The sequence below is a fragment of the Poeciliopsis prolifica genome, unplaced genomic scaffold (assembly GCF_027474105.1).
Source record: "Poeciliopsis prolifica strain line A6 unplaced genomic scaffold, Auburn_PproV2 SCAFFOLD136, whole genome shotgun sequence".
Classification (NCBI taxonomy): Eukaryota; Metazoa; Chordata; class Actinopteri; order Cyprinodontiformes; family Poeciliidae; genus Poeciliopsis; species Poeciliopsis prolifica.
This window is the reverse complement of record NW_026562511.1, coordinates 155,001-166,314: the sequence shown is the minus strand read 5'-3', so window position 1 is coordinate 166,314 and position 11,314 is coordinate 155,001. Positions and strand designations below refer to the sequence as shown.

Below are 11,314 nucleotides of genomic sequence, written 5' to 3'. Positions count from 1 at the left end.
GAAGCCGAGGTTCTGCAGAGATCCGGATCCGACCCGCAAACTACAGGAACCACCGGAGAAAAGAATGTCATGCAGAATCACACAGCAGAAAAAGCAAACGTTGCGGGTCATTAAAACAGCCAAGATTGAATTATATTCATAAGAAAATGAGACGCAGCAGATTGTTTCTGTTTAAATTAATTAATATTATTAATAATATTGTTCTAGTTCACTGCTGGATCCTGTTTAACAGAACAGATATTATAGAAAATCTATTAATAACTTCATCTCATAGAAACAGAATAATTCACATAAGCTGCTGTTTTATAGCCTTTATTTTGACTAATTATAATTTTAATAAAAACATTTAGGATTAGAATATTTTATTGCAGAAATTAAAAGTATGTGATTTAACTAATCGAGGTTTAGTTTGTCTAAAATGTTGATCAATATTTAGAGTAAACATTTTCTGTTATTAGTTCTGATGTTTTTCATCTGAAGCTGAAAGTTTTTCCATAATTCTTGAATAAACTCAGTAAATCTTTAACTGGAAACTTGCCTGAAAAAATGCAATAAATATCAGTTTTTATTTTAGTTCATCACACAAACCTGAGCAGTTTTGATCTTCGGTTTAAATATCCAGAAACGTTTGTATTTAAACCGTTTCTGCTCTGTAACTTCAGTTTGTTCAATAAAACCTTATTTTCCTGGTTTTCCTCAGCAGAGAAATCGATTCATTCTCCTGATTTTTATTTAAATCTGAGTAAAAAGCTTCCAGTACCTGCAGGTTTGCAGCTCAGCCCTCTTTCTGTTGCTTTTATTTCTGGCTGTTTTTAAACAAACATGGACATTTCTCAGGATTTCGGCTTAAATTCTGATCTCGTTCCTGCAGACGTAAACCATCCGTCTCTCTGTGGGAAAGTCGTTTGCTCCTCCTCCTCCTCCTCGCTGAAATCCTCTGGCTCAGAAGCGGCGAAGGCGTTTTTATCTGACATGATGAATATTTTCCCAGCAGCCATAACTCATCATGAGTCGCTCTGGAAATATTTCCTTTGTGTTCCTGCGAGCGCCTGCAGCTGAAATATGACTTTCATTAATCAGGAGGAATGTCGGGTTCTTCTTCTTGTGCGGTAACGAGGCGCTTCGTTTGTTTTCTTCCCTTTAAGCTGTGAGAAACCAGGACAGGAAGTGATGTCACGGTGAAGGATTTGGTTTGTTGTGATGCGTTTCCTGTCAGTTTCAGCGGCGGCGGCGTTCTCTGCCTGTTTGAACTGGATGTTTGTGCTGCGTTTGTGGCGCAGAAACAGAAGCTCCTGTTGGAGCCCGTCCAGAACCCGAGGCGGCTGTAACCTTACACCAACAGTTGGTTTGACCTCTGACCTGCTGCAGGTCACAGGTCCTGCAGGAAATTAGCTCCACTGTGGGAAACTGAGAGGCTCAGGAGAGAAACCGTCTGGAAAACAGAACCTGTCAGAACCTGTTTGGGTCCGGATCCGGTCTGGTTCATATCCAGTTGCTCTGACTGGAAGCGTTTCGTTGTTAATCCCAGTGGAACCAGCAGCTTTCAGGCTGGGAGGATTTTATAAACTGGGAGTGAAAAACGACAGAATGAGAGAAACGACAGACGAAACGTTTCTCCACCAGGATGAGGGGATTTTTCACCAAAATGAAAAGTTTTTGCATCACATTAGTCTCATTATCAACAGCCGATGAGACCACTGATGGAGACGATGAAGAAGATGACAGGAAGTGGCATCAGGTTGATGGTGCAGCATGATTTAACCGTGAACAAACTTATTGAGCATTTTAATCTCAATAAGTTTTAATCTCAATAAGTTTTAATCTCATTAAGTTTTAATCTCTATAAGTTTTAATCTCTATAAATTTTAATCTCTATAAGTTTTAATCTCATTTCTTTTTTGCGATTATGAAAATTAGTTTTTGGACATTAGCAGGAAATTAACAAAGTCTCTTTGTTCTGACTGATTCAGTCCATTCAGAATCCAAATCCGGACCAGGAAACGATCCGGTTCTGGACGGGAAATGAAGGAGCAGAACCAGAGAACATTAGTGATCTGTTGTAGAAATCAGAAAAACTTGAGTTTAATTGATCAGCCATGGATTCCTGATGATTTGCTGAATCCTGTCTGATTGGAGGAAAACCTGGAGGAATCCCAGCCGGGCTCCAGGATCCGGTGGGTCCAGGATCCGTGTTTGTCCTCAGACCAGAACCGGCCCGGATCCACTTGGTTCTGCTGCTTCAGACGTTTCTGTAACAAAGAGCCTGAAGGATCATGTTGGTCTGATTCTGCTGGAGGGAAGAAAACCAGGCGACCTCTGACCTCTGCTTACAAGTTAGTATTGATGAACGCCTTTTGTCAGTTCAGTGGAATATTATCAACATTCTGTTTCTGTTTTAGATTCTAAAACTCAGTGGCTTCATTACCTCCTCCTGGTTCTCCAGAACCTTAATCACCTGTTATTGTATTCAGGTGGTTCAGCAGAGGCTCATCTAAAGGTTGCAGGACTGGATGTCGACTCCCTGTTCCAAATATTTGATCCCTTTAAAGCCAAATGAAAGTTAAAATAATAAATTAAAATATACATTTTCAGAGGAAATCTTAAATAAATCAAAAGCACATAAAGAGCAACAAAGTAACAAAACTGAATATTTCATTTAAAAATTATACATAAAATTGATCTTAAAATGTACAATTTATTGCATAAAAACAGGAGAAATGAAGAAAAAGCTGATTCTAAAGAAATCTGTTCCAAACCTGGGTCCAATAAACTACATATTAATATGATATTAATATCATATCATTAATATGATTAATATGTAGTTTATTATGGAGTTAAACACATTAAACTATTTAATATGTAATTCACTCAGATTTAGTCAGAAGGTTTTAACCTGAAGCTCTTTCTGATCCGTTCTTTGTGAAGCTCAGGATGTTTTATGGAGTTATTTCATAAACTTAACGGATTACAGAACCAGGTGTTTCCGGGTCAGAACCAGAACTGAACTCCTGGATGTTTCTGTTTGTAGTTTTATTTTATTTGAAGGATTTGATTTTGTGGAGAACAAATGAATCTTGATTCAGATCTGATTCATTTCCAGAACCAGAAAATAAGATTTTCTTTCTGAGCAGGAAGATAAACTCTGTTTCTAGTAAAAGTTCTGTGGAAGCTGCAGGACGGTTCTGGTCCGTCTGGGTCTGCAGGACGGTTCTGGTCCGTCTGGGGCAGCAGGACGGTTCTGGTCCGTCTGGGTCTGCAGGACGGTTCTGACCCGTCTGGGTCTGCAGGACGGTTCTGACCCGGCGGGTTCATAACTCAGAACCAGCTGGCTGTGAAATTAGCGGCTCTGCTATCAGCTTATCGTTAATGAAAGCAGAGCAGCAGAGAGGAGGAGTCGGACCGACACGCTGTGGTTAGTGGGCAGCACAGCCTGCTCCAGTTAAACTGGTTTATGACCAGTGAGAAGGGGGCGGGGCTACTGGGAAAACCACAGCAAATTGGAACCAGATGCTTCTGTTTGGGCCCAGAGAGGAAAATGCTGCAGGAATGTTTCCACTGTCTACTGGGACCAGAACGACCCACTGCTGAAACGGGTCCAAACTGGATCAGAACCAGGACCTAACAGCAGTTCTACAACAAGATGACTGAAGATGGAATCAGGTCCTGCAGTGGCCTAGTCAAAGTCCAGGCTTCAACCTGACGGAAATGTTCTGGTTGGATCAGATCAAGAGCATCAAGAGTCGAGATGGAAAATGAAAGCAGCATCAGCCTGATGCTGCCGCTTCGTTAGCGCCTCCATCCTGCCGTGAGGGGACAGAGAGCGTCCTGTAGGGGGACAGAGAGCGTCCTGTAGGGGGACAGAGAGCGTCCTGTAGGGGGACAGAGAGCGTCCTGTAGGGGGACAGAGAGCGTCCTGTAGGGGGCGCTCGCTGTCCCCTAATGGCGCCCCCTACAGGTCGCTCTCTGTCCCCTAATGGCGCCCCCTACGGGACGCTCTCTGTCCCCCTACAGGACGCTCTCTGTCCCCTCAGGACGCCCCCTACAGGACGCTCTCTATCCCCTCATGGCGCCCCCTACAGGACGTTCTCCTCTCTGACGGTTCTGCACTCCAAGCATCTTGGAGTGAAAGAAACAAGAAGAAATTATTTTTACCGAGACGCTGAACAAATAAAAACTGTTTACTGATTCTGGTCGGGTTTGTAATCCGGACCGAGCAGAACCAACCTGACGAGCTGAGATCCGGTTCCTGAAGCCCAGATCAGAACCAGCAGAGGGTGAAAGCACACTCCGAACCCAACAGACGGACCGCCAGAATAAAAGCATCAAACGGCTGAACGGCGTCAGAATGGCCCGGCCCGGTTCTTCAGAACCGGCCCGGATCTATTTATGCCCTCCAGCTTTATGCAAATGAGGCTCCATAAATATTAATAAGTTTTTATTTCCAAATCAGAAAATGAAAAACAAACAGAAGAGAAAGAAACTCTGGAGTTATTCTGCTGAGAACAGAACCAGAACCGACCCGGTTCTTTGTCTCCTGCTCTGAATGTTGGACCTGCATCAGATCCAGGTTCTGGACGTTTCCAGGTGAATCCACACCTGAAGTTGCCATGGCAACACTCGTTTGTTGTTCTTTGGTTTCTTGGTTTTTCTAAAGTCAAACGGGTCAACAGAACCGACTGAGGGACCGAACCCGGTTCTTTCTCAGGAGTTTCTGTTTTCTTGGTTCTATACTTACTGCACCTGCTGCTCCACAGAACCCCAGAACCAGAGGGTCCAGAACCAGCAGCACCAGAACCAGAGGAACCAGAACCAGCAGGACCAGAACCAGAGGAACCAGAACCAGCAGCATCAGAACCAGAGGAACCAGAACCAGAGGGTCCAGAACCAGCGAGCTGGTTCTGGTTCCTCTGGTTCTGGTCCTGCTGGTCCTACTGGTTCTGGTTCCCTCTGGTTCTGGTTCCTCTGGTTCTGGTCCTGCTGGTTCTGACCCATATCGGTTGTGTCTCGGTTCTGATGCTTGTTTTTAATGGAGCTGCTGGGATCCGTCAGCGAGTCGTCGCTCGGCGCCGCAGGGACCGGATCCGCTCCTCTGATGTCGGGTTTCTGGTCCAGTCGGTTCTGTTCCGACCCGTTCCTGGAACCGATCTCCACCAGAAACCTGATGGTGGCTGTTTGTGTCCTGATTGATAAAATGCAGAGAAATATTGGAGACCTAACCAACCAGCACCACATAGACAGATGATGTGAGTTCTGGTCCAGTTCTGACCAGCATTATGTCACAGAATCAATAAGTTACTGATTCACCTTTAAATCTAATTATTTACAATCAATTTCTGGCCTGATCAAAATCAGATTTATGATGTTATCAATATTTGTCAGCTGAGCCTCCAGGTTCCTTCTGATGTTTTATTTTGGGGGAACGTTTCTGGAGGATCTTCATCTCCCTCCTCATCATCAGGTCAGAACTCAGGAATATTAATATTAATATTGATATTAATATTAATATGAATATTGATATTGATATGAATATTAATATGAGCTGCAGTCGGTTTAAATCTCCCAGTTTTATTCCAGTTCATCCTGAGAAACAAACAAATTCAACAGATTTTCATCAGTTTATTCAGAGCAACATGTTTTAGTTTATTGTATTAATTATTCTTAAAGTATCAGAGGAAAACTGGTTTTAATAAATTGAAGTTGAACTTTGTGACCCAGAGAGAAAAACAAAAAACCATCAAATCATTTTCAGATGGAGATGAAAATAAACGTTAAAATAAAATTAAATTTTAACATGAAACTCATCCAACTTCAAACTGATTTTATTTTAAAACAAACTTTAATTTATTTTATTAACCTGTTGTAAATTTACAGCCAAACATCCTTCAAATAAACACAAATATCATCAAATTCATGTAGAAATTAATTTGTTTCTGGTGAAATTTAGTTGGATTTTTCTCTTTCCTATTTTATGGACGACAGAAAAATGTTCAACATTAAAATTATTAATTAAGCAACAAAATATTTTATGAAGCAAAGAAACATTTTATTTAATAATCCGTTTTTCAGAAGCTAAAAATGTTTATTTTCTCCTTGAATGAGAAAAATAGAATAAATCTCACTGAGACGAACGAGCAGAACCTGCTAACGAGTCACCATGCTAACGAGTCACCATGCTAACGAGTCACCATGCTAACGAGTCACCATGCTAACGAGTCACCATGCTAACGAGTCACCATGCTAACGAGTCACCATGCTAACGAGTCACCATGCTAACGAGTCACCATGCTAACGAGTCACCATGCTAACGAGTCGCCATGCTAACGAGTCACCATGCTAACGAGTCACCATGCTAACGAGTCACCATGCTAACGAGGCTAACTGCCTGTCCTCCCGTTGCCATGGTTACCGGCTGGCTGAGGAAGAGGAGGGGCGGAGCCTAACGGATCCCAACAGATCCCAGCGGATCCCAGCAGATCCTAATGGATCCTCGTTACCAAATTCTGCTTGAAGAAGAAACAATCCTGCAGGTTTTTGGTTCCCAGATTCATCAAAATCACAATCAGTTTTACAAACTGACTATTAAGAGTCTGCAGGACCACGAAGAAACTCAGAACCATCCGGTTCTGATCCGCAGGGATCCGTTCTGGTTTGTTTCCAAATCACCAACATCTGTTTGTAAAATATCTGGATTTTCTCTGCAGGTTAAACTAAAAGCTTTCATGTTGGTGAAAAATCTCCAAAAGTTCATAAAGTTCAAAAGTTTGACTCAGACGAGAAATTATTTCCAGACGTTCTGCGTCACAGCGGCCCGGTTCTGGAGTCATCATGAGGTTCTGGAGTCATCATGAGGTTCTGGAGTCATCATGAGGTTCTGGAGTCATCATGAGGTTCTGGAGTCATCATGAGGTTCTGGAGTCATCATGAGGTTCTGGAGTCCTGACCGGGTTCTGAGTTGCTCGATCCTCATGAGGACATTTTGCTCTCAGAAGTTCAGCGCCGTGTGGACGCGCTGCGGGTGGACGCGCTCCGGGTGGACGCGCTCCGGGTGGACGCGCTCCGGGTGGACTCGCTCTGGGTGGACGCGCTCCGGGTGGACGCGCTCCGGGTGGACGCGCTCCGGGTGGACGCGCTCCATGTGGACGCGCTCCGGGTGGACTCGCTCTGGGTGGACGCGCTCTGGGTGGACGCGCTCCGGGTGGACGCCCTCCGGGTGGACGCGCTCCGGGTGGACGCGCTCCGGGTGGACGCGCTCTGGGTGGACGCGCTCCGGGTGGACGCCCTCCGTGTGGACGCGCTCCGGGTGGACGCGCTCCGTGTCGTCGTTTGTCCACTTCCTGTCCTCAGGAGCCACTTCCTCCTGCATCAGGGCCCTGAGGACGCGAGGAGGCGCCGATGGACCCGGCGGGCTCCGCCCTCGTCCTCGGCGCCGCCGTCGGTCTCTGAGCAGTCCTGCACGGCTCGCTGCAGCTCCACCTGTTGAACGAAACGGATCAGAAGAATCATGGAAAGGATCTGATGATGGTCACTGGAGACAGAGGAAGCAGCAGCGACCTGTAGGTGGCGCTGATATGTTTTAATAACCTGCAAACCCAAAAACTCACGAGAACAAGAAGAACATTTCAGATCCACTTTACAACAAACCAATGAAAACTAAATATTTTATTTTGGACCAAAATGTTTTATAAACGGCTGGAAGGAGATGAAATAAGCTTTTATTGCACATTTGACCTTTTATTGCACATTTGACCTCCATGTGGAGTTCAAGGTGGTTTATCATGGCAGAAATAAATAATAATTATTTGTCTCTTCATTTAAACTCCAGTCTCTGAGGTAAAACTGTTTGGTGGATTAATATTAACAAACATCAATATTTAAATATTACAGATTCATTTCAAACTGTCAACTATTCACATTTGAGAACTTTGCACATTCAGTGATATGAGTTAATTCATTTAGTGGGAATATTAATAAAGGTTTAATTAGAGAAAAAGTGCATTAAATATTTTCTGTCATGTTTCAGTGGATAAAGATAAATGTGCTAATCAGAAATGGATCAATGTTTTCCAGCCCAACCTGAAGCGGGAGTCCTGCCTTCGCTCCGAGGAGCGTTGGAGAAAACCAGGGCCGGAATATTTTCTCACAGATCACCTGGGAAAGAAAACGGGACAAATGGAGGGAATTTGATCCGGTTGGTGCAAAACAAACGATAAGAAACGGAAAATAACAAAACATGAAAGAAAAGAAAAATCGATCAGATGTTGAATCATCTGAAGGCGATTTGAGAAAAACAAAACCGTCTTTCTGAACAGAGACGCCTGGCAGAGGGAGGTCATCAGGTCATCAGGTCATCAGGTCATCAGGTCATCAGGTCATCAGGTCATCAGGTCATCAGGTCAACCTGAGCAGACACCTGCGGAGCGTCGGCCAATAGGAGAGCAGCTCTTCACTCAGCTTCGTTTTCCTCTCTCTCTTTGTTTTTCGTTTTAAACTATTTTGGTTCAGATATTAAAATCAAATGTTGATTAATTAACTTTAAATTTTGATTTCTTATGAAATAAAGAAGCTGTTTAGAATCTATTCAAGTTTTGTTTCAATCAGTTTATAGTTTGAATCTGTAAATGATTTTCTGGTTTTTCTCCTGTTTCATCTTTTGTCTCCGTCGTTTCGTTCCGTCGTCGCCTGGATGATGAAGCTGATATCTGATATCAGAGACACTCGATCAGCAGCCTGACAGTCTGACCTCCTGCTGCCATGATGATGATGATGTGATGAAGATCTGAGGCCTTTCAGAGCAAAAGGCCTCGGCGGCCGATCTACTGCGCTTTAAACATATATTATTATTATTATTAGTTAATATAATTCATCTATTTTCAGCTATGAAATGCATAATTATAACATTTATTTCAATATCAAGTCAAATTATCCTTCCATAATTAACAAAAGCAGAAGAAAATAAATATTTGACTCTAATATACGTCAGTAAAACATATTTTTTAAAGAATAAATTTCCCAGCCTGGGTTAAATATAAATAAATAAGTATGAATTAAAATGAATCACTGAAACTGAAATGATTCTGATTTGAAGTTCCATAAAGAGATTGGTCATGATGTGATGAATCTCAGGTGAACTCTGACCTGCAGGTTGGAGTTCCTGCGCCGCGCGCTGCAGCGCCGCCGCTGCGGCTCACACCTGGACCAGCAGTCGAAGAAGTTACAGTCGTCGTCGCTGCTGCAGTTCTGCTCCAGGATGTCCCTCATCTTGGGCTCGAAGAACGCCATGTCCACGTCGATGGCCACCACCTGAAAGGTCAGAGGTCACAGGCACCTGATGCATGCAGCCAGAAACGCTGCTGGGAGATTATATTCAAATTAAAGATTAACTTCAGTAAATTGTAAACATTATTTTTTAAATATTTTAACCTGGTTCATTTTTATCTAAATACATTTTCTGAACATAATTTTGAGTCAAAAAGATAAAAACATAATAAAAACTTTTATTTTGACATTTTAAATTCAACAATGTTTTCCTTAAAACCTTTGAATTTATTTCAATTTAATTTTTTTGATTTTCTAAAACATTGATAAATTCCTAAAAATAAAAATATCTGAACTTTATTTTCCTAAAACAAATTTCTAAACCTGCCGACTTTAAAACCTGAAACAGAAAATATGAAAATAGAAAAATATTATTTTTACACCAACTTTCAAAATGTTTTATATAAAATGAAGGATTTATTATTAGTTAATAAACATATGTAAATAATAATAATTTGTATAATATTCGCAATAATAATTATAATAAATATATAATATTATATTGTTGTTATAATTATTATCATACATAAGATTAGGCAGAACATTTCAAATCTATTTGAATTCTGACAATTATAATAATTATCATTATTATTGTTATTATAATTTCTAATATTACTATAATAATTATATTAATTCTCCACATCCATAATTCTGAATGTCCAGAGTTTCACACTTGAGTTTTCAATTTGAGTTTTAAGTTTATTTCTAATTAAATGTGGAAACAAAAATCTTTAAAATGTAAAAATTGAATTATATTTTGTGTAAAATATGATGAACATTTTAGTGATTTATTTATTCAGGATTTATGAAATTATTTTAAATCCTGAATTTTTGACAAAAAGCAGAAAAAAATCTGACTGTAAAATTTTAATGTTAGAACTGAATAAAAGTTTCATGATTTAATCTGAGATTAATAATCTGCTGGGATTTTTCAATATTTCTAGATTTATGCTTAAAAATAAACAGCAAACAAAACTGATTGTATGACGGAGCGACAACGTAACAATTACCTGATTTTAGTTTTTACAGAGTTAAAATCATTTATTTTGTGTTTTAACAGATAATGAGGTTAATAAATTAAAAGATGTTCATATTTAAACTGAGAAAGTTTGTTGAGGTTCTTGTTCCCCCAGCAGTCAGGAAACAACGATCAGCTGTAACAAACTTTATGAGGCATAAATCAGTTTATTGACGACGACATGATGATTATTATTATTGTTTTAGTTTCATAAGCAAACCGTATGTTTATATTCAACCTTCATGTTTTCATTTCCATCTTCATAAGTTTGAACTAAAATAAAATCTTTGGCTGGATGGAAACTTTTTATATTTTTGTATTTTTCTGCCTGAAGCCTCAGAAATAAATATAATTCCTGGAAACTTAAAGTCATTTTTCACTGTCAGCAAGAACAGATTTGATTTTGTTCATGTTTTTTAATTTATATCTAAATGATCAGAAACTTTCTGATATTGAATCATTTTAAATCATCTGCAGGTTTTTAGTTTGAAGCTCAGATTTGTTGAGTTTTAAATCTTTTATTTTGTTTTTCTGTTTCTGTCGTTTCAGCATCAAATGACAGAAACATATTTTCATATTTTATCAATGATGATAAAATATGAAAATTAATGATTTTATTGAGGAAACAAAAACATCCTGAAACTTTTTCAGGATGGTGAAAAAACTTTTGTCACAAAATTTGAACAAAAACAGCAGAAGAATAAAAATTATTACAGATCAGATTTTAGATCATTAAGACATTAAAACTGTTTCACTGAACAAAATGATTTCATGTAAATTCATTAATAATCTGAGTTTATTCTGAAAAACCTTCAGTTTTAAAATGATTTAAATGTTTTGTGTTTTTATTCTGTGGTTAAACATAAACATGTTGACTTATTATTATTAATAAGATTCTTATTATTATTAATAAGATTCTTGTTATTATTAATAACCTGACTTTTCATTTTGTGCTTTATGGTTGAATTTTGAGCTGAATCT

At 39.9% G+C, this 11,314-nt stretch overlaps 1 protein-coding gene across 1 annotated transcript in view; it reads right to left on the bottom strand.

Annotated features, from left to right (window-relative positions):
- Nucleotides 1-6,982: 6,982 nt before the first annotated feature.
- dipk1c (divergent protein kinase domain 1C) overlaps nucleotides 6,983-11,314 on the bottom strand; it is a 21,891-nt gene continuing 17,559 nt past the window's right edge. The window contains 4 exon segments of the mRNA XM_055025082.1: nucleotides 6,983-7,380; nucleotides 7,383-7,473; nucleotides 8,074-8,148; nucleotides 9,136-9,300. Coding sequence (XP_054881057.1) covers nucleotides 6,983-7,380; nucleotides 7,383-7,473; nucleotides 8,074-8,148; nucleotides 9,136-9,300 — 729 coding nt within the window.